The 27465-nt window shown below is 34.5% G+C and overlaps 1 protein-coding gene across 4 annotated transcripts in view; it reads right to left on the bottom strand.

Annotated features, from left to right (window-relative positions):
* The window catches only part of CHCHD6 (coiled-coil-helix-coiled-coil-helix domain containing 6), a 316552-nt gene that overhangs the window by 149473 nt on the left and 139614 nt on the right, over nucleotides 1-27465 (bottom strand). For all 4 annotated transcript variants that reach the window (XM_031956166.1, XM_031956173.1, XM_031956188.1 and 1 more), the window contains one exon: nucleotides 15110-15193. In XM_031956166.1, the coding sequence (XP_031812026.1) occupies nucleotides 15110-15193 (84 nt within the window). The remainder of the gene's footprint in view (nucleotides 1-15109; nucleotides 15194-27465) is intronic.

The following is a 27465-nucleotide window of genomic DNA, read 5'->3' as shown; positions in this document are numbered from 1 at the left end:
AAAAAAAAAAAAAAAAAAAAAAAAAAAAAAAAAAAAAAAAAAAAAAAAAAAAAAAAAAAAGATCAAACTATGTCTAATGTTTCTTGATTTTAAAATTCAGGAGGGAAAAAAATATCTCTTTAAAGGTTTTTCTAACAAGGTAATTCCCATCCATACTTCAAACTCATTCAAGATTCCTCTTTTAAAAAAAATCAAGTGTTTATTTATTATTCATCTCCTTCCTTCGCCTCTGATTTTAAAAAAAGTATAAAATATTTGCAACAAATAATCATAATCAAACAAAACGAATTTCTATACTGGTCACAACCCAAAATGTGTTTTATTTTGCATATTAGTTCATCATCTTTCAGTCATTAAGTAGGTAGCATTCTTCATCACTGGTCTTTTGAAATGATGGTTAAGCATAGCATTGATCAGAGTTAATTAAGTCTTTCAGAATTGTTCACTTTTACAATACTGATTTTATGGTATAAATTGTTCTCCAGTATCATTTCACTATGCACCAGATCATAAAAATCTTCCTAGGTTCTTTTAAAAACATCTTTTTCTTCAATCTTACAAAACAATGGTATTCAAATTTATTCCCATGCCATAATTTGTTTATTCCCCAAATGATCAACCCTTGAATTTCCAATTCTTTGCCACTACAAAGAAATGCTATGAAACTTTTTAGCACTTGAACTATTTCCTTTTTCTTTCTTCTCTTTAGATATAGGTTTACTGGCAGTATTGCTTGGATAAAGAGGTATGCACAATTTCGGAATTGCTTCTGGAATGGCTGTACAAGTATTCACAACTCCACTAAAAATGCACCAATATGTTTTCTTTTAATTAATTTTTTTCCAATCAGAAAAAAAAAATCTTCATTTTCTCTCTTCTTCCCACCTCAGCATCACCCTCAGCTGAGAACAAAAACAAAACTCCTGTTACAAAAATGCACAGGTAAGCAAAAATAACTTCCATACTAACCATGTAAAAAAACCAGAAACAAAAACCTCATTCTACATTGTGTCCATCATCTTTCTGTGAAGAGGTGGTAGCATGTTTCATCATTAATGCTCTGGAATTGTATGGTTGGCAATTATGTTGATCAAAGTTCTTAATCCTTCACATTATTTTTACTATATTATTATTGTAAAAATTATCCTGATTTTGCTCAATTCTCTCTATATCTTCCTAGATTTTTCTGAAACCATTCCTTTTACCACTTCTTACAACACATTAGTATTCCATCACATTTGTATATTGTAATTTAACTTGTTAGGTCATTCTTCCACTGATGGCATGTCCTCAAATTTCCAATTTTTAATCAACAGAAAAGAAGCTATAATTTTTGAGGGAGGAATTCATGGTCACATTTTAATTTCTGAATTATATATTTCAGTATTAATATCGCCACATATATACAAATGGTGTAAAAACAAGTATGGTGGTATTTTTTAACAAAATAAATTGTTTTATGGAGGAAAAGACTATACTTCATATCTCCACAGACAGCCCATCTTTTCCAAACAATAGCTAAAATTAACATTAACTACAAAATCTCCAAAACAAAAAAACTGCTTCAGTTTAAACTATTCTAGGAAAAATGGACCCATAACAAATTATAAGGGTGACCTCTGTGGTGGATTGCAAGTTGAATCTATAAATATTTTTGTCCATTCTTAGAGTTTATTTTGCTTAGTACTAATCTCTCCATTAATGTGCTTCCTCTAATTCTCACTTTTTCCTTATTCCTTTTCCGTATTATTTTCCTGTTGAGTGAAATGTATTTCTATACACAAATAAGTGTGTATGTGTGTGTGTGTATTATTCCTATTTTTGAGTAGCCTTACTCCTTCCTTCCTTGATTATATAAATTTCTATTTTCTGCTTCCTTTCCTCCCTTAATGTATTTCTTTTTCTCTTTGTTTCTGTTCTCTTATGATCACCAAAACATAATAGAATGACTCCCAGGTTTTACCTAATTAGACTCCCTCTAAAACCTTTGATGATGATATAGTGTTCATAAGGGACATATGTAACTTCTTCTCATTTTGCAATATCAATAGTTTGTCCTTATAATTTAATCCCTTATGACTATCCCTTCACATTTATTATTTTTTGCATCTTGACTCCTGACTGTGCCTTCATTGTTTCTATACAATGGTCTTTTCATCAGGCATGCTTGGAAAAGTCATATTCTAATAAAATCTATTCCTCTGATCCCTCCCACCACTACCCCCAATTCTGTATCATTATACTCAAATTTTTCTGGGCAAATTATTCCCAATTATAATCCTAGTTCTTTTGCCTTCTGAAAAATCCTGTCCTAAGTTTTCTACATCCTTTATAATGATGGCTGCTAAATTATTTTTGAACTTGATTGTATTTCTTCTTAACTGTGTGCAAAACCTTTGACCTGAAAACTCTGGATTTTGGCTACATGATCCCAGAAGTTTTTATTTGAGAGTTTCTTTTGAGGAAATGAATGGTAGATTCTTTCTAGTCTTGTTCTAAAAGATCTGGGCAGTATTCTTTTAAGATTTCTCAAGATATGATGTCTAAGCTTTTTTTTTTGGTCATGGCATTCCTAAAATTTTTCTCTTTGACCAGTTTTCCAGATCAGTTATTTTTGTTATGAGATATCTGATATTTTGTTCTATGTTTTCAATTTTTTCATTTTTAACATTTTTTATGGTGTATTGAAATCATTGGCTTTTGTATGATTCATTCTAATTTTTATGGAGTTTGTTGTTAGGGTAAGATTTTATACTTCTTGTGCCAGGTTGCTATTCTTTTTAAAATCTTTCTTCAGTGAGTCTCATTCTTCTTCATTTTTTCCTTTTAATGCTCTCATTTCATATGTCTATATTAAATTTTACTTTTCCAATTAACAAAAATTACAGCTTCTTTTCCTCTCGCCCCTCCCCCCCCTTAGATCAGAAGAAGCATAAAACCAGTAAAGCTTATATTTGCCAAAAGTGTTTGCCACTCTGATGGAGAAGATCCCATACAAGTTCAAGATGAAGAGAGATTTGTTGTGGATGGTGAAGTCCTTAATCTTGTTTTGGACGGTACTATGATGAAGTAATGAGCCTTATTATATGGTAAAATCTCTTGGAAGAAATCTGTAACCATCAAAAATTTGTTCTATTACAGGAAAGACTAAATGGATGAAGAATGTTTATTACTCAAATTATGGTTTATATTTGGATAGAAAAGTTATATAGCTTATCCATCAGTGTGAATATCTGGGACAGACAGTACAGATGGACAAGGAACTGATCATGGAGATAAAAAAATGGAAGAAAGTAGGATAGACTGCCTTTGGATAATTGAGTTTTTGGTTTTTTTTTGTAAGTATACATGACCAAAGTGTTATTTTGCTGTACAAAAAGAATCAGACTCTGAAATATTGTACAATTAGCTTGTGAAGGAAATCAAAAATGCAGGTGGGCATAAATATAGGGATTGGGAATTCAATGTAAGGTTTTTAGTCATCTCCCAGAGTTCTTTCTCTGGGCATAGCTGGTTCAGTTCATTACTGCTCCATTGGAAATGATTTGGTTGATCTCATTGCTGAGGATGGCCAGGTCCATCAGAACTGGTCATCATATAGTATTATTGTTGAATATATAATGATCTCCTCACTCAGCATCAGTTCATGTAAGTCTCTCCAGGCCTTTCTGAAATCATCCTGTTGGTCATTTCTTACAGAACAATAATATTCCATAATATTCATATACCACAATTTATTCAGCTATTCTCCAACTGGTGGGCATCCACTCAGTTTCCAGTTTCTAGCCACTACAAAGAGGGCTGCCACAAACATTCGTGCATATACAGGTCCCTTTCCCTTCTTTATGATCTCTTTGGGATATAAGCCCAGTAGTAACACTGCTGGATCAAAGGGTATGCACAGTTTGATAACTTTTTGAGCACAGTTCCAAACTGCTCTCCAGAATGGTTGGATTCATTCACATGAGTTTTTGTTTTAAATGAAACCAAGCTTCCTATGGAATCAACACATTTTATACTACTACATGATATTACTATTGCTGTATTCTAGCTAAAGTGAAATATAATAATCTTCAGATAATTAAAAACGAATATGACAAAGAGGATAATGGAGAGTTCCATGACAGATGTAAGCAAGCTTAACATATAACAAATGTGGAACTTTGGAAAAAAAGAATAAAAGATGTTATTGGGGAAAATATATGACAAGAAGAGAGCATGACTAGTCATGTAATAAAGGTGGCTGGTGGATAGCTAGAAAGTTCCAGTGGTACCCTTCTACTTTTAAGAGAAAGGTAAGAAGACTTCCAGCAAGCTGGGTATTGGATTCCTTGTGACAAACTTATGAGATGACACAGACAGAAGTTACAAAGGTGAGATAATCATAAATAAGTTATAATCTGCATCACAGAAGGGAACTTTCAAGCTGATGAGGTCAAAATCATGAGTATTTAAAATCTGAGCATCAAACAGAGGGAGGGCTACGCTATGCTTCCTATAAGGCTATACTCCTATTACTATTAGTTACAAAACTGAAAAAGATGTCGCCTAGCACCTTGACAAGTTTGAAAGTTTTAAATATCATTACTTCAGACATTGTACCAATGTGAACTATTAATTTTAACACTCTTCCTAATTGAGAAAGACCTTCTCTTTGAAAAACAGCATGAAATAACTGGAAGAGGAAAAGAGATATATATGAAGTAAAACTATCAGACATATCTGGGAGTGGTAGCCGTAAGGCCTTTTCAACTCCTCTCCAAAGCAGGGTGGCTTTCTTACAACCTCAACTAATAACCAGTCTCCTCATTTCCCCAACAAGCCAGATAGTGTAATCTTTTTGTATCAAGCAACTTGAATCAGAAAGATTTTTTGCTTTGTGATATATTTTCACTCCAGAAATTTTTTCAGTTTAAGTAGTTCAAAGTCAAATGTTCAATTCAACATGAATACCATGTTCTACCAATTGCAAGTGTAAATAAAAAACAATTGATGACTGACTTTTTCTACTCAAAAAATTATTTCAAAATTGTGCCTACTAAACTTCATCTTTTAGGACTGTCCTGACTACTAATACCTTAATTGATCCTAGAACAAAGGCTATGCCTTTTGCAAATACTTTTCAAACACCTACTGTTATATATACAATGATTGATTAATACAAATATTTATTGGCTAATTTTTTCCTTTCTATGCCCCTATTTGTGTAAGAGGCTTAATTATTTAAAGCTGTTGTGAGAATGAATAGTGTAATATGCTTTGAGCTCCTTGGGAAAAAAAAAAAAAACAACTATATAAATTTCTAGGTCTTGTATTAGTTGCCTGAAAAACAAACTGATAAGCCAAGTAACCAGAAAAAAAAAAAAAAAAGGTTAAGTATTTTTAATTTCTATGGGTTCTATTCTGTTTTCTCTCTATATTTTTTAAATTTATGGACTAAAACTAAAATTATGAGCTAAGAAACTAAAAGCATTTCCATAACATAATGTAATAAAAAAGATGATTGCACATGAAACTACAAATCTGTTATATACAACTTGCTATTCCTTTAAATATATGATCGTCATAAAAAAATATTAAACTCTTTTCCCTCCCTCATTCCCTCTTCCCTGCCCTAGAGATGGCTTCCACTAGATTCAAATAGGGGTGTGTGTGTGTGTGTGTGTGTGTGTGTAATATATATAATGTAAAATTATTCTATATGTACTTCTATTTATCAGTTCTTTTTCTGGACAAAGTATGTCACTTTGCACATCCTTTATTGTAATATTCTTCTCTAAAATGTAATGTTCTCTGGGATCAGGTTTCTTGGGGTTCTTCTGGGAGAAGCCTTCATTTCAATTCAGTAATCACCCCAAATACAGCCAGGAATTAAAGTCCTAATCCTTTATTTGTCTCCTTCAAAGTCTTATCTCCTTCACTTGGGACTTTGCTAGTTTTCTGGATGCCTTCCAGATCTTGGTTTCAGTGTTCTCCACAGGACAGCCCGCCACCACGTCTCTGTCTTCCTTTGTTCTGCCCAACTACCTTTTCTAGCGTCTGAATCTCCTTGACTTCCAAGGGTTTGTGCTTGAGCCTCCAGCCATAACGAAGGTGGAAAATGGAATGAATCTGTCTCAGCCTCTGAGAGCTTTTAGTGCGCTTGTCCTTCTGGCTCTGGAGCTCCTCATATGTTCCACACCGAGTATACAACAATCATTATTATTACTAGGAAACCATTATTTATTGTAGGATTAAATCAATGCTAAACTAGATTTAACCATTGTCTCCTCAATTCCACTTACTTAGCACCTTCTGGCCCATAACACTTTATAGCTAATTTGAATACTTATTCACTCAAATTCATTCTTAAAACAATACTGCTGTTACTATATACAATGTTCTCATTGCTCATTATACTCTTCATTATTTCATGTAAATATTTCCATGTTTTTCTAAAGTTAACTAGTTCATCATTTCTTATAGTGCAGCAGTTTTCAGCCATTCCTCAAATGATCCTTGTAATTTCCACTTCTTTTCTTCCACCGAGCTGCTATAAACATTTTAGAACATATAAGTTCCTTTTACTTTTCCCCTACTCATTTTTAGAAACCGTAGTGGTATTTCTGAGTTAAAGGGAATAGATAGTTTAGTAACACTTTGGGCATAATTCCAGATTGCTCTCCAAAATAGTGGTTATCAGTTCACAATCCCACCAATAATGAATTAGGTTCCTAATTTTTCCACATTTGCTCCAACATCTGTCATTTTCCCTTTCAATTATTTTAGCCAACTTGGTAAGTATAATGATATTTCAAAGTTATTTTAATTGCATTTCTCTACTCAATAATGATTTAGTGCATTTTTTCCCACATGACTATAAATTGTTTTGATTTCTTCACTGGAAAACTGCCTGTTCATATCCTTTGACCATTTATCAACTGGGGAAGGACTTGTATTCTTATATATTTGACAAAGTTCTTTATATATCTGAAATAAGACCTTTTTCTCAGAGATTGTCTATAAAATTGTTCCCCCAATTTTCTGCTTTCCTTCTGATCTTGGCTACATTTGTGTTATTTGTGTAAACCCTTTTTAATTTAATGTAATCAAAACTATTCATTTTACATTTAACTTTGCTATCTTTAATTTATTTATAAAATGTTTGCCTATGTTCTTTTAATTTTTTTGTAATTATTCTCTTTATATCTAGGTCATTTTGACCTTATCTTGTTAAATGATGTAAGATCTTGGTTTATGCTCAGTTTCTTCTGTACTGTCATTGTCTTCCTATCTATCCAACATTTATTTTAACCAAATAATAAATTCTTAACCTAAAAATTTAAGTCTTTACACCTGTCAAATATAAAGTTATTACATCTATTTGCTGCTGTAAATTGTGTGCTTACTATCTTCCACTGATTTACCTTTATATTTCTTATTCAGCATGAGATAGTTTTGATAATTATTGCTTTAAGATCTGGTACTACTAAATCTTGTTCCTTTATATATATATTTTTATTAGTGACTTTGAGATTTTTGACTTTTTGTTCTTCCAAATGAATTTCACTATTTTTTCTAATTCAGTAAAATAATATTTTTTGATATTTGATATGGCATTGAATATATAAATTAGTTTAGAAAAAACTGTCATTGTTATTATATTGGCTCTGCCTATCCATGAGCAATTAACATTTAACCAATTATTTAAATCTGATTGTATGTATAGTTTTGTGTGCTGGGGATACAAAAAGAGGCAAGCAAGCAAGATGCTCAACAATGAATGGGAAAGATAATAAGCAAACACACTACAAACAAGTGATAAACCTATAAATAGTAAATAATTAAGAGACTGAAGGTGCTATAATTGAGAAGGGCTGGAAAAGTCTTCCTGTGGAGATGAAATTTTAAGTTGGGCCTTAGAGGAAGCTAGAAAAGAAAGTGGACAGAAAGGAGGAGGGAGTGTTTTCAGGTATGGGGCAGTCAGAGAAAATATCCAGAGCTGGGATGGAGCCTCTTGTTTATGGAGCATTCAGGAAATCAGTGATCCTAGGTCAGTATGGTGGAGAAGAAAGGCACAAGAAGACTGGAAAGGGAGGAGGAGGCTAGATTATGCTAAATAGAGGATTGTTGAATGCCAAATAGAGGATTTTGCCTCTGATCCAGAGGTGATATGGAATTACTAGAAGGAGATGAAGAAGGAAGGGAAGGAGAGGAGGGGAAAGATAAGGAAAAAGGAGTAGATGTTATAAAGAGATTAGAGAGAAGAAGGAGGGGGAGATACAGAAAAGAGGAGGGAGTGTATTTAGGGATGGTATGGGAAGCTAAGGAAAAAAAATGGATTGGAATACAGGGACACAAGAGTAAACATAAAAGAAATTTTACATATTAGTGAAGGCTTAGCTGAAATTAGATAACATGAGCAAGAGAGTACCAAAAGCAGAATGTGGGGCTGATCTATAGCTGTTTAGGATGGCTAAACAATAGGTCAAGGAGGACAAAGTATATAGATCAAAGAAATTATAACATGATTTGAGCTGGGGCAGTCCCTTTGGGAAAAATGAATGGTCTTGTGAGGAAATTATTTTAAAGATGGAATGACTTCGACTGGATAAATAGTTTTACGTTGGTATTTTTTAAAAAATCTAATTGCCTTAACATAACAGCTTGGATCTGAACCTAATTAGAGAAAGTGCCTTTTTTATTAATTTATTTTTTTTATTAAAGCCTTTTATTTACAAAATATATGCACGGGTAATTTTTCAACACTGACACTTCGAAAGCCTTCTGTTCCAAATTTTTCCCTCTTTCTCCCACCCCCTTCCCTAAATGGCAGCTAGTCCAATACATGTTAAATATGTTAAAATATATGTTAAATCCAACATGTGTATACATATTTATAGTTATATTGCTGCACAAGAAAAATTGGATCAAGAAGGGAAAAAAAACTGGGAAAGAAAACAAAATACAAGCAAACAACAACAAAAAGAGTGAGAATGCTATGTTGTGGTCCACATTCAGCCCCCAAAGTCCTCTCTCTGGGTATAGATGGCTTTCTTTATCACTGAACAATTGAAACTGGTTTGAATGATCTCAGAATTGATCACTGTATAGTCTTGTTGTTTAAGTATATAATGATCTCCTGGTTCTGCTCATTTCACTCAACATCAGTTCGTGCAAGTCACTTCAGGCCTCTCTGAAACCATCCTGCTGGTCATTTCTTACAGAACAATAGTATTCCATAACATTCATATACCATAATTTACTCAGCCATTCTCCAACTGATAGGCAACTGATAGCACAAAGAGTGCTGCCACAAACATTTTTGCACACGTGGGTTCCTTTCCTTCCTTTAAGATCTCTTTGGGATATAAGCTCAGTAGAAATACTGCTGGATCAAAGGATATATATGCACAGTTTGATAACTTTTTGAGCATAGTTCCAAATTGCTCTCCAGAATGGCTGTATCCATTCACAGTTCCACCAACAATATACTAGCATCCCAGTTTTCCCACACCCCTTCCAACATTCATCATTATCTTTTCCTATCATTTTAGCCAATCTGAGAGGTATGTAGTAGTATCTCAGAGTTGTCTTAATTTCCATTTTCTGATCAATAGTGATTTGGAGCACCTTGAGAAAGTAATTTTATATATCATGTTGCAATATTAGTTTTTACCAACTTCCTGAAACCCTCAAATCCATCCTTATTAACTATCACATTCCCTTAAGTAGTGATAGTAAATCTTTTCAATATTCATCCAGCCAACAACCCTATCTCTACCTTCTTTGTTTTCAATAAAGACCTTGGCTTACTTTAATTGAGAGGATGGTGGTTCGAATGGACACTATATATCAACTTGTTTCCATGCCTCGGACTCTTTGTGTCTTCTCCTAATTTCTTTCTTTACTTTGGTCTAAGGGTCCTTATCACCTTACATCTAGATTAACACAATAACCCCCTAACTCAGCCTTTCCCCATTTCAATATAACTGGTACACTATTATTTATATTAATTAATGTTCATAAAAGTTCTATCACTGTGCTACTCCAAAACTCTCAATAGTGGAACTAGGAATGAAACCCAAGCTTTATGGTGTGTCAAGATTAAAGCTCCTTAGAACCAAAAGAACATTGTACAAAACCACAACAGGATTATGTGATGGTTAACTGTGATGGATGTGGCTCTCTTCAACAATGAGGTGATTCAGGTCAGTTCCAATGGTCTTGTGATGAAGAAAGCCATCTACATCCAGAGAAAGGGTTGTTTAGGATCTAAGTGTAGATCACAACATGGGATTTTTACCTTTTTTATTGTTGTTTGCTTGCTTTTTTTTCTTTCTCAATTTTTTCCTTTTTGACCTGATTTTTTTAATATAGCATGATAAATGTGTATATGTTTAGAAGAATTGTACACTTTTAATCAATATTGAATTACTTGTCTAAGGGAATAAGTGAGGGAAGGCAGAGTGAAATATTTGGAACATAAAGTTTTGCAAGGATGAATGTTGAAAAATATCTTTGCATGTATTTTGAAAATAAAAAGCTATTATTTTAAAAAGATTAAAGTTCTTTCCACTATAATCTAATGTAGTTACTTCTGAACCTAGAAAGTAACCTATTTAAAAGGTGACATATAAGAAACAGAAGTTAAAAGTGAACTAGATGCAAATTCTGCATGGTGCATGAGCAGATCTACTTTATAGATAGATACCGCTCCATTTCTTTCCTTTCTGTATTAAATCATTAAGGTGCAGCAGAGCAAGGGTCATGTATCCTAACCTGAATCATTCTGCCATCTCAGGAGGAGAAACTTCAGCCCTTAAATTAATAAAGAAAGAGCATCTGGGGCTGTCAAAGCTACATCCTGCTGGCACTATACTAAAAACACTAAGTACAATCTGTCAGTGTCTTGTAAATTGAAAATGATTTCATTTCCTGATATGGTCAAGGCGCTTCAGAAGTATCAACTTGTGAGTAGTATGTACAAGACAGTTCATTTTGCACAAGGTCATACCGATGGGCATAGGGACATAACAAACAAGAAGTTTTACCAGGTGTTGGTGGGGAATCTTCATGAAGTTTCCTATTCCAACTGAGGCAGAGAGTTTCACTACTTCCAGAGAACAAGAAATCATGACAGTATTATGTTGTCTGTTGGCAAAGGAAAGGGAAGAATGCCCCATATTTGATATATGACAAGATAATTTTTTCTTTTAAAGAGAAAAGAACCAGACCTCTCCATATGGAAGAAAAAACTACAGTGTTCTACTGCATGGATTCCCAGGATGAACACCAAATTTCAAATCTAGACCAATTCCTAATATGGAATATTGGGGAGACATACTCTGAATATCTCATTTTTTCCTCTGGTAAAATGAAACATAAATCCTATGTTTTCAAGCATGATTGTGAGATAATTCTAAAAATTATGAAATCCTAGAACAATTTTTAAAATATGATTCATACTTTCAAGTATATTTCAATTTTAATTAAAGCATCAATTTAGTATCAACTCAGAAGTAAGGTACTGTGCTATCTAGATACTAAGGGAACTACAAAGATAAACAAGACATTGCTCCAGTCTAAAGGGGGTTGAATATATAAAGGAAGCCTACAAATAACAAGAGTATGAAGCACAGTGTGATAAGTACATAAGAGGTACACATAACTCATTGTGAGCAGTCTGTCTGGGTTTCCCTTGCTTTCGTCAGTTTCTAAGATTTTTGCTTCTTGGCCATACCATGAGGATTGTGCCATATGGTACTCAACCTTGGAACCTTCCGGCTACAGGATTAAAAATAGGACCACCTTTTTGAGGATAGAGACTAAGAAATACCTACAAGGAGTGAGAAGAGAGGGAAAAATGCTGACAGTCTTTAGGCAGGAAGTATACTTGAAGTGTAATTAAGCAGAACTTGCTGTCATTCAAGAGAGCTGGGTTCAAGCCTTAATTGTCATAAATCAGCCGAGTGAACAAAATGTTCAAACAAATGTGATTTCAGTTTCCCAGTTATCTATAGAACAATTATTGTTGTAGAACAAGTGTTTAAAGAAAAAAAAAATTGGCTCTTATTCTATTATGTAATTTCTAGTCCTGCTGTCATATATATTATTGTTAACTGGTAAAATTTTGGCAGGAGTAGAAATTAGATAATAGAGAAGCTTTGTTTTTATTATTTCCTATGGAGATGGAAAAGAGGGAATGGGAAATATAAGAGAAGCATTGCAGTTAGTCCTTTCTCCAGGAGTACACCTTTGTAACTATTTTATTTTAAATTGTAAATGGAAATAACCCAGTCCCCTTCCTAATCTCTCTATTGACAACTAAGGAATCACCATCCTCTTGATCATTTAGGCTCAATCTTTCTCTTAGTTGCTATCTTTCTCCCTTACCTCCTTTCATATCCAATCAGCTGCCAAGCCCTATCAAGTTTACTTTCATATCATATACGCTTCTCTCCTCTGACACTGCCATCACCCTACTGCAGGCCCTCATCACCTCACATCTGGAATGTTGTTAAAGCCTACTAATTGGCCTGTCTGCTTCAAGTCTCTCCCTACTCCAGTCCATTGTGCACTCATTTGTCAAATTGATATTCCTTAAGTCTAGTTCTGATTACATCACCCCCATCCAATTTCAGTCACCTGGATCTATGCATTTTTACTTGCTGTCTTCCATGCTTGGAACTCTTCCCCTTTCTCAACTATGCCTTCTTTAAAGTCTCAGCTGAATTCCTACTTTCTACAAGAAGTTTTTCCCAGACATCTTCAATCTTAGTGCCTTCCTTCTAAGATTATCAACAATGTATATTGTGCATAAATTTGTTTCTACTTAGTTGTTTTCAGGTTGTCTCATCCATTACAACTAGCTTCTTGAGAACTGAGGTAAATTTTTGCTTTAATTATATCCCTACAACTTAACAAAGTCATCAATAGGTGCTTAATAAATCCTTGTTGACTGACTGACTTCATTTCTCTCTGCAAAGTCTGACCACTTCTAAGTCCTCTTCCTCAATCTTGATACCTACTAGCTCCAATATTATCTAAGGAGAGAGTACTAGGTCAGGAAGATGGCACAGGACCTACTCTTCAGGAGTTTCTCTTTAAATCATCTCCTGACCAATCTCTTCAAACACACACACAAACAAAAAGGCTGTAAGAAAAGAACTTGATTGGGAGGTCCTAAAGTTGTGTTATATCTCAGGAAACTGAAAATTTCAAGGTCTGAAAGTATTCAACACATGAAAGCTGAATTATATAAAAACAGTAGCTAATAAAAAAGCATTGTGGGATGTTGTGTTTTTCATCTTTCAAAGGAATAAAATTATCCACAGAGAAGATCGAAAACTTTTTTTAAAACTAATACAATTAAGCCTTATTACATCATTTCTTTTTTCCCTCTTTTCTATATTCCTAGTAATCTCCTCTATCTTTCTCGCCAATCTCTGCTTTTCAGAATGTTTGGAGGCATTTTTTTAATTTTATTACCAGCAAAATGCTAGTGTTTAAGAGTTAGAAAAGAGATAGTGGTTTTGCACCTCCTCATAGCAGCATTTAATATCTTTTCACAATCTTGTGGAAAATCCTCATTAAAAAGTCTGCATCTGCATATGTAAGGAGTTTGGATATCTCTTTATGATTACTATGGGGAAGAAAAGATGATAAAGTCAAGCTCTTCTGGTACATGTTTTCCCTTTCAGCAAGACAAAGCATTTTTCATTTTTTATAAGGGCAAGTATTAAACAGGAAAGGAAAAGACAGTGAGACAGAGTCCTATCAGAAAGCAATTTTTTATAAAAGAAAAATTCAAGGGGGCTTAGCTCCTTCTTACTCTAGATAGACATACATCCCAGTGCTTTTAGGAGCCAAAACTAGAGAAAGAAACACAAGAGAGGCACAGCAGGAAACTAAAGAATTGCACACATAACAAAAAAAAAAAAAAAATCTGTGCTTATGAACATATGGGCAACTGTGATAATTAGAGCTATGGTTGGTGGATTTCCCCTCCCCCCCTTTTTTTCAGGCTTTCAAATCACAATCCTTATCATTTATAAGCTACAGTCACACTTGGGTATGTAGCTCAAGATATATATTTTTAAAGGGTCAGTGACATGGGTTCTATATAATGTTAATGTGTTAACCAAGTGTTTTATGTTAATATCCAATTTAAAATCATATTTGCTATGTCTGCCCTACCAAAAATGAAAAATAACGGTGATAAAATACACAGCCAAGGAAATAGTTTCCTTCTTATCCTTACAGTTGTTCTATCCAGGTTTTTTTGTGGCTCTGCTTTGATTCAGTTATAAAGGGAAACCCCATTGGGAATCAGACCCACTAAACACTGTCAAATGGTGTTTTATAGATTAAATCATGACAGTTCATTTTAGCCACGATTCTACAGTAAACCAGGCTTTGTTACCTCTGGCAGGAGGTGAAAACACTTCATTGAGATCCTTCCACACTTTGCCAATTTTTTCTAAAGCATTCATTTTGGAAAAGCCATCATGATCAACAACTAAACCAAAAAGGGAGTGGTAAATAAATCACTAAATGGGTTTTTATAAATCATTTCTAGTTGTTGTTGTTGTTGTTGTTTTTTAAGCTTGATGTCTCTTAAAAGGCATTCATTTTAAAAGCTTATTCTAAGAGAAACAAGATAGTGTAAGTAGTGTTGCACTGTGATCTCCTCAACTTCCAGGAGGAAATTAATAATACAACTTTAATATATTTGTATAGCAAGACTTAACATTATTATTATTATTTTCTTCAACTCAGCTTCTTAACTAAATGGAGAAAGGTAAATTGGCTCTCAGCACCGCCCTGTGGTGAAAGAAGAATTTTTAGTGGCATGGCATTCAATAAAAATGGTTCAATTAAAAACCAATTACCTTCTTGAATGCAACTTGTTAAAAGGTTCAGTTTGTAGAACAGTTTGATGCAAGGGGTAAAAGAAACAGGTAGGTTGGTTCTGGAGAAACAGGGGAGTACAGGGCAAGGGATGAGGTCTCATAACATCTCCAAGTGTCAGCACAATGCTTTCTGCTTCTTTGAGACATTAATCTATGTGGATACTAGTCAGCTGTTACCACTAGGCCCCCAAAATTAAAATGAAGACAGGATTTACCTTTCTTTCAATTCGACCCAATTGTTCTTTATAGAAAATGTCACGGCGTCTTAGCTCTGCCTCTACACCTTCCAGTTCTTTGGCCTAGTTGAAAAAGCAAAACACACATTAGTACCCAGAAATGGTAAAAAGGGAAGCTAGTATATGGAAATAAGACCTGGCCAGCAATTTTTGTTTAAAGTTCCAGGAATGAAGCTTAAAATGTCATATTTCTGGCCATAGTCCTAAAAGGATAGGAGGAAAATGCTTCTTCTATGATCAATTTTTTTTTTGGTTAAACCAACTTCCTGTTAAAATTTTAGTAAGTCTCTTTCAAACCTTAAGACCTGAAGGTTGAGTTTATTAGAAACAGAATCCTAGTTAAGTTATCTCAGAGTTCCTCCTACACTTTACCTGCAAGAATTCCCTTATTACATTCATCTTCCCCAACTTCCAGCCCCCAACATCCCTAATAGTTGATCACTTCTAGTTCTGAGAAACAGCATGATTATCTGTAAGATGACAACTGATGGGTAACTGCACACAGACTTTTCTGATTCATTCATAATTTTAGACCCTGTCTTCAGGACTTTATACTACATGGTGTTCAGATTTTCTCCTTGCATATCTTACTTTTTCCTCCCTACTATGTACATTCCTAAAGGGTTTTAGCTCTGTGAGAATTAAGCACTACAAATCAGGGAAAGATCTTCAGTACTCTGAGAACTTCAGAAAGCTCACTTTCTTTTTCAAGCTCACGTGCTTAATGCAACCTGCCTATGAGTCTAAATCCATTTGTAAAATATCAAATAGGACACACTAGTCAAAAAACACATGTGTATAATATATGCAAGAAAGGATGTGTATGTGGTAATGCTATCTTCTACAAGAGATAATGGATAATTAGCAGTGAAGTTTAACAATGAAACTGCTGATCATATGATACCTGTAAGTATACATATAATACCTGTAAGTAGTGGCAGAAAGGCACTTAAAAGAAATGAAAGTATTGCTCACAGGGGTAAGTACCAGGGTTGCATGGCAGCAAGAAGGAAACTTGGGAGCTGAATTCTAATGTTGGTGTTGCCTTAAGAGAGTAGGTTGATCTGTATTTGAAGAAGCTGCTTACTTACCTTTTTGACCCCTAGTAGAATGGGGAAAAATATTACTAACCAGCTGCCTCTGGTGGTTGTGGAAGACCTAAAAAAGTACTAAAAGTACTGAGTTTCTGGATTATGTCTGAAATGTAATGTCGCAGAAAAGCAAAATTAAGGCCTAAAAACCCTCAGGAACCTGGAGGCCAGGCAAGATTTTCCCCAAGCATTGTCAAGATAATACTACTTGAGGCTCTTCCAAGAGCAAGCTTGGCTAAACTATATTGAGTCATTTCAATGCTTGAGCAATTAACTATTAGTAATCCATGGTGCCATCAGAGGAGAGCCTAGTCCAATACAATTAAGCAGTCAGGCTCAAAATATCCCCTATGACTCTAAACTTGTCATTTTCTGGCCCAACACTAACAGTCAAGAAAGAAAATGACATTTAAAAGTCAAATGATTCTGAAGCTCTATTCATGACTGGTTGGGGCAGGTAGAATTTTCAAGCTGAAGAATAAGATACCTAGAAAAATGAACAATTAATGTCCCAGATGCTGGGTGTCCCTTGATAACTGAAACATCTAAAGGCTACAATGATAAAAACTCAGTCCTGATACTTAGAACAAAGTTCTGCAACTTTCTCAAGGGAAAGATAGTATTTCTACATCTATAGAAAAAAAATAAGGTTTATTTTCTCTTCTACATTCTAAAGAAAGGAAGCTTGTCTCACTTCAATACACAATATAATGAACAGGAGATCTTAAATCTATATCTTTCATAGATTGACTTATATTTCACATCTTTCCTCAGTAACAAGGAAATTAATATGAAAATAAAGTTAAATCTCAATTATTTGGTCTAATAGAAAGAAATATGGAAGTAGGGGGTCACAGTTTATTAGTTCTAACCTCTCTCCCCCATTTTTTAATCATATATACTTTAGCCAGTTCCAGAGAACCAAGGATGACAGAGAGATGATGGACTTAATAGGCATACATTTTTGGACACTGCCAATATAGGAATTTGTTTTGCTTGGTATGCAATTTTATTTATTAATAGGGTTTTGTTTTTCTTACTTTCTCTTTTCAATGGAAGGGAGTAGAAGGGAAAAAATGATTGTTAAATTAAAAAATATAAAATTTAATTTTCAACTGTAACATGGAAGATCTATTTATATTTGCACTTCTATACTAGTGTGCTCTCTCTCTCTCTCTCTCTCTCACACACACACACACACACACACACACACACACACAGAGGCTCACACTCACTCTTGAGGCCATATGAAAAAGGACTTTGAAAAACTAAAAGGTACTAGCGTCATTATGAATATTGTGAATTGTCTATTTATTCCATGATGTAGTGTTTTTAAGTAAAGGGCACTGAGAAATGAGCAGGACCAGGAGATCATTATATACTTCAACAACAATACTAGATGATGACCAGTCCTGATAGATCAGGCCATCCTCAGCAACGAGATCAACCAAATCATTTCTAATGGAGCAGTAATGAACTGAACTAGCTATACCCAGAAAAAGAACTCTGGGAGATGACTAAAAACCATTACATTGAATTCCCAGTCCCTATATTTATGCACACCTGCATCTTTGATTTCCTTCACAAGCTAATTGTACAATAATTCAGAGTCTGATTCTTTTTGTACAGCAAAATAATGTTTTGGTCATGTATACTTATTGTGTATCTAAGTTATATTTTAATATATTTAACATCTACTGGTCATCCTGCCATTTAGGGGAGGGGGGGGGGGGGTAAGAGGTGAAAAATTGGAACAAGAGGTTTGGCAATTGTTAATGCTGTAAAGTTACCCATGTATATATCCTGTAAATTAAAGGCTATTAAATAAAAAATTTAAAAAAAAAAAAAAAGTAAAGGGCACTGAACTTGAATGAAATGATACTTGGATTCATATACTGGATCTGTCATTTATTAGTCACTTATTAACTATGGGTAAGTCACAACTTTTCTGAGCCTCAGTTTTCACATCTGTAAAAATAGGGAAAATAAAATTTATAATACCTTACTTCACACTACTGTGAGAATTAAAACAGGATAATGATTACAAAGCACTTTATAAAACTTTAAAGCATGACAAGATATTATTATGATGAATATGAAGAAATTTAAGAAGGAACAAAAGAATGCTAGTCATACTGTGTTAGTAGTGTTCAATGCAATGGTTTCTAAAATAATTCTACCAATTATGAAATTTTTCAAAAGCTTTTGCTGTAATAAGACCTAGATTTTATAACTGTTCCTTTCTTTCTCTATTTCTTTTCTTTTGAGCCATGTGTAGACTTTATTTGATACTTATCCATTAAGTAATAACTGCTTTACAAATGTTTCTTTTAGTGTGCTCTCATTATCTTAACTCTGATTCCTATCTAGCCCAAATCAAAGGGAAACTATTCATCTCCCTTTCCTCTGGGTCTTCAGATGGTCTTTGGGAAAAACTTCTGCCCAGTGGTTCTGGCAATTAAAGGCAATTAAATTCTCCTTCTTCTTCTACAAATAAACTCAGATTTTCATCTTAGTCATCTATTTACAAAATGAAGAACTATATTTCCTATCCTCTACTTCATTTGGATAGTATGAGGACAGATGAAATAAGGTCTATTAAGCACTTGGATTTCCTTTGAAGAAAAGTGCTAGATAATCATTAAGAATGAATGCCAAATGCTGAATACACTAGTCAGGAGAGGTCAAAAAGAAAACTGGTAGAGGACTTCCGGCCAAGATGGCGGCAAGGAGGCACACAGCTGTGTAAGCTCCGCGTTTTTTCTCAGAATCCATCTCATTACAAGCCTCTGAATTAATGCTTGATTGAAAAAAAACCCACAAATAATTACCAAGAGAAGACATCGACAGGAAAGGTCTGTTTTTGCTCAAGGATGGGACAGTTTTAGATCAAGCACAGGTTGAGGGCAGTGGCAGCGAGAGCTCAGCAGGCAGCTCACAGCCAAGCAGACCAGAGAGGGTTGGGTTGTAATCTCAGCCATCTCTGCAGGAAAGCTTTGCTACAGGCTTGGATACTTTGTCCTGGCAGAAAGTCAGTAGCTCAGCAGAGAAGCTAAAAACACCAGGAGTGAAGAATACAACCCCAAACAGCTGGAGTTTCTCGGGACCTGGCCACCCCTCCCTGACAGCGTCTCAGCACGCTCTCAGAGTCTCAGATGGCAGGCGCAGCACAGCCATCACCGTCCTGCTAGTGCCTCGCTGCTGCCCCCGCAGTCTGTAGAGGAAGCTCGGTTATACCACCCAGCCCCCCCCCCCCAAAAACAGATTCCATTTGGTTTTTTTTTTCTTTTTTTCTTTGCTAGTTTGTCTCTGATTCTTCTCTGACAAAATGAGCAAAAAAATGAAAAGGACCTTAACAATTGACAGCTTTTATACGGACAGAGAGCTGACTCTAAACCCTGAGGAGACTAAAAGCAGACTGTCTCCAGGTGAATCCCCACAGGAGGAGATCATCTGTTCCTCAGCACAGATGAGTCTCATAGAAGAAATTAAAAAGGCTCTCACAAGAGAGCTAGAAGAAAGATTGGAAAAGGAGAGGGAGGCTTGGCAAGAGAGTCTGGAGAAATCATCCCACTCACTTAAAGACAGAATGGATAAAGAAATCAAATCCTTGAAAAATAGGATTAGTGAACTGGAAACAGAAAATAGCTCTCTAAAAAATAAAATTGGTGAAATGGAAAAAAATTCCATAGAACAAAACAACATAATTGGACAATTAGAAAAAGATATTAAAAAAGTGAGTGAAGAAAACACTTCATTGAAAATCAGAATAGAACAAATGGAATTGAATGACTTGAGGAGACAAGAAGAATCAGTCAAGCAAAACCAAAAAAAATCAAACAATGGAGAAAAATGTGAAATACCTTCTTGGGAAAACAACAGACCTGGAAAATAGGTCTAGGAGAGACAATCTGAGAATTATTGGACTCCCAGAAAAATATGATGAAAAAAAGAGCCTGGACATTATTTTCCAGGAAATTATCAAAGAGAACTGCCCAGAAGTCATAGAAACAGAGGGCAAAATAGACATTGAAAGGATTCATTGATCACCTACTGAAAGGATCCTAAAATAAAAACACCAAGAAATATAATGGCCAAATGCCAGAACCCTCAAATGAAGGAAAAAATACTCCAAGCGGCTAGAAAATCCCAATTCAAATATAGAGGAGCCACAATAAGGATCACCAAGGATCTCACAGCATTTACATTAAAAGATTGAAGGGAAACTGTGAGGGAAAGGAGTAAGATGGGGGAGGAACTCTAAGGTGGGGGGAGAGGGATACTAAAAAGGGAGAGCTGTGAGAAGCAAGTGGTGCTCACAAGTTTAATACTGGGAAGGGGGAAAGAAGGGAGAAAAGCATAAATGGGGGTTAATAAGATGGCAAGTAATACAGAATTGGTAATTTTAACCATAAATGTGAACGGGGTAAACTCCCCCATAAAGAGGAAGGGGTTAGCAGAATGGATTAAAAGCCAGAATCCTACAATATGTTGTTTACAGGAAACACACCTGAAGCAGGGAGATACATGCAGAGTAAAGGTAAAAGGTTGGAGCAAAATCTACTATGCTTCAGGTGAGGTCAAAAAAAGCAGGGGTAGCCATCCTGATCTCAGATCAAGCAAAAACAAAAATTGATCTAATTAAAAGAGATAAGGAAGGGCACTATATCTTGCTAAAAGGTAGCATAGCTAATGAAGCATTATCAATATTAAACATTTATGCACCAAGTGGTGCAGCATCTAAATTCTTAAAAGAGAAATTAAGAGAGCTGCAAGAAGAAATAGACAGCAAAACTATAATAGTGGGGGATCTCAACCTTGCACTCTCAGAATTAGGTAAATCAAACCACAAAATAAATAAGAAAGAAGTCAAAGAGGTAAATAGAATACTTAGAAAAGTTAGATATGATAGATCTCTGGAGAAAATGAAATGGAGACAGAAAGGAGTACATTTTATTTTCAGCAGTTCATGGAGCCTATACAAAAATAGACCATATATTAGGACATAAAAACCTCAAACTCAAATGCAGTAAGGCAGAAATAGTAAATGCATCCTTTTCAGACCAGGATGCAATAAAAATTACATTCAACAAAAAGCCAGGGGAAAGTAGACCAAAAATAATTGGAAACTAAATAACCTCATATTAAAGAATGATTGGGTGAAACAGCAAATCATAGACATAATTAATAACTTCACCCAAGAAAACGACAATGATGAGACATCATACCAAAATGTGTGGGATGCACCAAAGCGGTAATAAGAGGAAATTTCATATCTCTAGAGGCCTACTTGCATAAAACAGAGAAAGAGAAGGTCAATGAATTGGGCTTGCAACTAAAAATGTTAGAAAAGGAACAAATTAAAAACCCCCAGTCAAACACTGAACTTGAAATTCTAAAAATAAAAGGAGAGATCAATAAAATTGAAAGTAAAAAAACTATTGAATTAATTAATAAAACTAAGAGTTGGTTCTATGAAAAAAACAATAAAATAGACAAACCCTTAGTAAATCTGATTAAAAAAAAGGAAAGAGGAAAATCAAATTGTTCGTCTTAAAAATGAAAAGGGAGAACTCGCCACTAACGAAGAGGAAATTAGAGCAATAATTAGGAATTACTTTGCCCAACTTTATGCCAATAAATTCGACAACTTAAATGAAATGGAAGAATACCTTCAAAAGTATAGCCTGCCCAGATTAACAGAGGAAGAAGTAAATATCCTAAACAGTCCCATCTTAGAAAAAGAAATAGAACAAGCTATTAACCAACTCCCTAAGAAAAAATTCCCAGGACCAGATGGATTTACATGTGAATTCTAGCAAACATTTAAAGAACAATTAACTCCAATGCTATATAAACTATTTGAAAAAATAGGGATTGAAGAAGTCCTACCAAACTCCTTTTACAACACAGACATGGTACTGAGACCTAAACTAGATAGGCTGAAAACAGAGAAAGAAAATTAGAGACCAATCTCCCTAATGAATATTGATGCTAAAATCTTAAACAAAATGTTATCAAAAAGATTACAGAAAATCATCCCCAGGATAATACACTATGACCAAGTAGGATTTATACCAGGAATTCAGGGCTGGTTCAATATTAGGAAAACTATTGGCATAATTGACTATATCAATAAGCAAACTAACAAAAACCATATGATCATCTCAATAGATGCAGAAAAAGCATTTGATAAAATCCAACATCCATTCCTAATAAAAACACTTGAGAGTATAGGAATAAATGGACTTTTTCTTAAAATAGTCAGGAGCATATATTTAAAACCATCAGTATGCATCATATGCAATGGGGAAAAATTGAAACCTTTCCCAGTAAGATCTGGAGTGAAGCAAGGTTGCCCACTATCACCATTATTATTCAATATTGTATTAGAAACACTAGCCTCAGCAATAAGAGTCGAAAAAGAGATTAAAGGAATTAGAGTAGGCAATGAGGAAATCAAATTATCACTTTGCAGATGATATGATGATATACTTAGAGAACCCCAGAGATTCTACTAAAAAGCATATTTCATAACTTTAGCAAAATTGCAGGGTATAAAATAAATCCCCATAAATCCTCAGCATTTTTATATATCATCAACAAAATCCAACAGCAAGAGATACAAAGAGAAATTCCATTCAAAATAACTGTCGACAGCATAAAATATTTGGAAATCTATCTACCAAAGGAAAGTCAGGAATTATATGTGCAAAATTACAAAAAACTTTCCACACAAATAAGGTCAGACTTAAATAATTGGAAAAATATTAAGTGCTCTTGGATAGGCCGAGCGAACATAATAAAGATGACAATACTCCCTAAACTAATCTATTTATTTAGTGCTATACCAATCAGACTTCCAAGAAAATATTTCAATGATCTAGAAAAAATAACAACAAAATTCATATGGAATAATAAAAGGTCGAGAATCTCAAGGGAATTAATGAAAAATAAAATCAAATGAAGGTGGCCTAGCTATACCTGATCTAAAACTATATTATAAAGCAGCAGTCACCAAAACCATTTGGTAATGGCTAAGAAATAGATTAGTTGATCAGTGGAACAGGTTAGGTTCACAAGACAGAATAGTCAACTATAACAATCTAGTATTCTACAAACCCAAAGATCATAACTTTTGGGATAAGAATTCATTATATGATAAAAACTGCTGGGATAACTGGAAACTAGTATGGCAGAAATTAGGCATGGACCCACACTTAACACCGTATACCAAGATAAGATCAAAATGGGTTCATGAATAAAGAACATAAAGAACGAGATTATAAATAAATTAGAGAAACATGGGATAGTTTATCTCTCAGACCTGTGGAGGAGAAAGAAATTTGTGACCAAAGATGAATTAGAGACTATTATTGAACACAAAATAGAAAATTTTGATTACATCAAATTAAAAAGCTTTTGTACAAACAAAACTAATGCAAACAAGATTAGAAGGGAAGCAACAAACTGGGAAAACATCTTCACAGTTAAAGGTTCTGTATATATATATATATATATATATATATACAGTGTATATATATATAGTTCAACATATATAGGACTGCTTGCCATCTAGGGAAGGGGGTGGAGAGAGAGAGGGGAAAAATAGGAACAGAATTGAATGCAAGGGATAATGTTGTAAAAAATTATCCTGGCATGGGTTCTGTCAATAAAAAGTTATTATAATAAAAAAAAAGTGGTAAAAAATTAACTAAGTTTGCACCTTATATACAAGTTCACATAAGTTCATATAAGCATCCAGTGCTCACAGCACCATATATTGGAATCAGCACAGGCACCACTCAGTTTGTAGCTGGTCAATAGTGATAAAAAGTTGTAGTATTACTATCCATCAAGTCTTGTGATAGAATTCAAAACTATCAGAAGAAAATCAAAAAAATGAGCCAAATACCAATCTCTGAACAGTGTCCTGACTTCCAAAGTGATCAATGAAGATTATCAACAACAAAAAAACCAGGAGAAAGCCCCTTAGCTGGCCAGAAGCTTGTGCCTCATCCTCAGCTTTTGCCATCAGAGAGCAAGTGGTTTGTGAACTGGCAGAGAATTTATGTGTTTATCAGATGGAATTCCTGTTACTACTGAATTTGGTATACATTTTCTAAGTGTCATTAATATCTCGCAGAAATTTTAAGAAAAATTTCTAGTTCAAGCCCATCTGCTAAACTATTACCAGCTTTCTCTACAAACTCCATTTTTTATTGCCACGGACAGCTACATTAAGAGGTCTAATGTGAAAGATTTTACCTGTTCCTGCTGCTTTATTTCCCACTGCAAGTCACTGGCTACAATTTTAAGCCCTCCTAAACTATGTCAGTAAATGTGGTGGTGATGTCAAAAAGGAGAGAGGCTTCAGATGTGGAAGAACACAGAAGCAGATGACCTCTTAGGCAACTGAGATCCTATTCTCACACGTGTCCCTAGTAATAAAAGGAGAATATAAAATAGACAATATGAAATACAAATAGAATAATTAAGCTTTGTATTTGTCTAGCACCTTGTCCTAGGGGTCTAATCTCTTTTCAAAAATTTTCCCCATAAAAATTCCAAGCACTGTAGCTATCCCTTCTTTATAAATGGGAAAACAAAGGTACCAAGAAGAAACTTTCCTAAGCATGAGTTCTTAACCTGGGATTTTTGAACTTGTTTTTAAATATTTTGATAAATGAATTTAATCTAATTGGTTTTCTTTATAATTTTGCATATTTTAAAACATTATTCTGAAAACGGGTCTATTTATTGTTAAAGAGGTTCATGACATAAAAAGGTCAACTTAGAGGCTACAATAAACAACTAAGTTTTTAACTGGTAAAAATGGTGAATCCAACTCAATATACCATGGCATCCTTTTCTTCATCACCAATACAGTATTACTCAAAATCATACTACATGTCTATTTCATATAGTCTTTCAAGCAAGAAAAATGCTCTCATGATGTTATCTCTGTATTTTTTTTGGATCTTTACATTTTTAATAAAAAATAATTAACACAGTACATTGGTCCAAACTCCCAGGGATCATGCTTTACTATAAAATTTATGTTGACCTAGATCATTAGCTCTAGGCCAGAAAAGGTTGGGAGAACATGGTATGGTGATCTGGGGAATGAAAGACATACACACACACACACACACACACGCTACTACACAAAACATCAAAGAGGAAAGTTAACAAGAAGCAGCCAGTGACCACACATGAGTTTCAGCCCAGAAGGGACAGGTTGCTGTGGTGGCTGGATCCATGGAGTCTCTTTGTGGAAAAGGCAAGGACTCAGACGTGGTGAGTCGAGGCTGCTCTCCTCAACATCTGTCATTGCATCTGGACCCTGGACACCTCCATGGGTACTGAGGTTACGCTGTCACCCGGGGTCGGGTGCCCTGGCCCTTGTCAGACTGGAGGCTGTGGGAGGCTCCTTCCCTGGGAAGGGCAGGAGACAGTGGGGTAGAAGTTAGAGGAGGCAGGAACAAAGCCAAAAGGGGTCTGCACATAAAACTGGCCAGAAGCTGGGTGATAGGGAAGTGGGGTAGGTGGGTTCCTAGGTTCATTGTTTAGCCAGGATGCCAATCTCTGGCTGTTGTCATGTTGCTGCATCTGAATGATCTGGAGGGTCGGCATGGGGTAAGAATGATAATTCTCTGTAAGGTAGTATCCTGGGACTGGATTAATCTTCCTGGTCTGGATACCTCTTCTTTCAACTGAAGATCCTGAAATACAGTTGAGCATCATGGCCCACCTCAACAGACTGAAAGGGAATTTCTGATCTAATTTCATGCAACTGATTCAGAGAGATCAAGGCATAAACAGTAACCAAGACCATGAATAAAGTCAATGAAGAGTCCACAAATGTTGCTGAGGAAAGAGGGTTGGGAAATAAGATTAGAAAAAGGAAATTGTTGTTGAATGGAATGGAAATGTTTGTTGAGGTTCTCTAAGTATATCATCGTATCATCTGCAAAGAATGATAATTTGGTTTCTTCATTACCTACTCTACTTCCTTTAATCTCTTTCTTCTCTTATTGCCAAAGCTAGCATTTCTAGTACAATATTGAACAGTAATGGTGGTAGTGGGCAACCTTGTTTCACTCTGATCTCATTGAAAATGGATCCAGTTTATCCCCATTAAATATGATGCTTGCTGATGGTTTTATATAGATACAATTGACTGTTTTAAGGAAAAGTCCATTTATTCTTATATTCTCTAGTGTTTTAAATAGGGATGGATGTTGGTTTTTATCAAATGCTTTTTCTGCATCTATTGAGATAATCATATGGGTTTTGTTAATTTGGTTATTGATATAGTCAATTATGCTAATAGTTTTTCTAATATTGAACTAGCCCCGCATTCCTGATATAAATCCTACTTGATAGTGGTGTATTATCCTGGGGATGAATTTTTGGTAATCTCTTTGCTAATATTTTATTTAAGATTTTTTGCATCAATATTCATTAGGAAGATTGGTCTATAATTTTCTTTCTCTGTTTTTGTATTTTTTCAAATAGTTTATATAGTAGTATTGGGGTTAATTGTTCTTTAAATGTTTGGTAGAATTCACATGTAAATCTATCTGGTCCTGGAGATTTTTTCTTAGGGAGTTGATTAATAGCTAGTTTTATTTCTTTTTTCTAAAATAGGACTATTTAAGTAATGTATTTCCTTTTCTTTTAATCTGGGCAATCTATATTTTTGTAGGTATTCCTCCATTTCACTTAGGTTGTCAAATTTGTTGGCATAAAGTTGGGCAAAGTAACTCCTAATTATTGCTCTAATTTCTTTTTCGTTGGTGGATAGTTCTCCCTTTTCATTTTTGAGACTAACAATTTGATTTTTCTCTTTCCTTTTTCTAATCAAATTAACTAATGATTTATCAATTTTGTTGGTTTTTTCATAAAACCAACTCTTAGTTTTATTTATTAATTCAATAGTTTTTTATTTTCAATTTTATTTTTCTCTCCTTTTATTTTTAGAATTCCAAATTTGGTATTTGATTAGGGGTTTTTTATTTTTGTTCTTTTTCTAGCTTTTTTTAGTTGTAAGCCCAATTCATTGATCTTCTCTTTTTCTATTTTATGCAGAGATATAAAATTTCCCCTTATTACAGCTTTGGCTACATCCCACAAATTTTGGTATGATGTCTCATTATTGTCATATTCTTGGATGAAATTATTGATTGTATTTATGATTTGCTGTTTCACACATTCATTCTTTAGGATGAGAATATTTAG

The sequence above is a fragment of the Sarcophilus harrisii genome, chromosome 1, assembly GCF_902635505.1.
Source record: "Sarcophilus harrisii chromosome 1, mSarHar1.11, whole genome shotgun sequence".
Lineage (NCBI taxonomy): Eukaryota > Metazoa > Chordata > Mammalia > Dasyuromorphia > Dasyuridae > Sarcophilus > Sarcophilus harrisii.
Note: the sequence above shows the minus strand (reverse complement) of the source record. Positions and strands in the feature narration are given on the sequence as shown.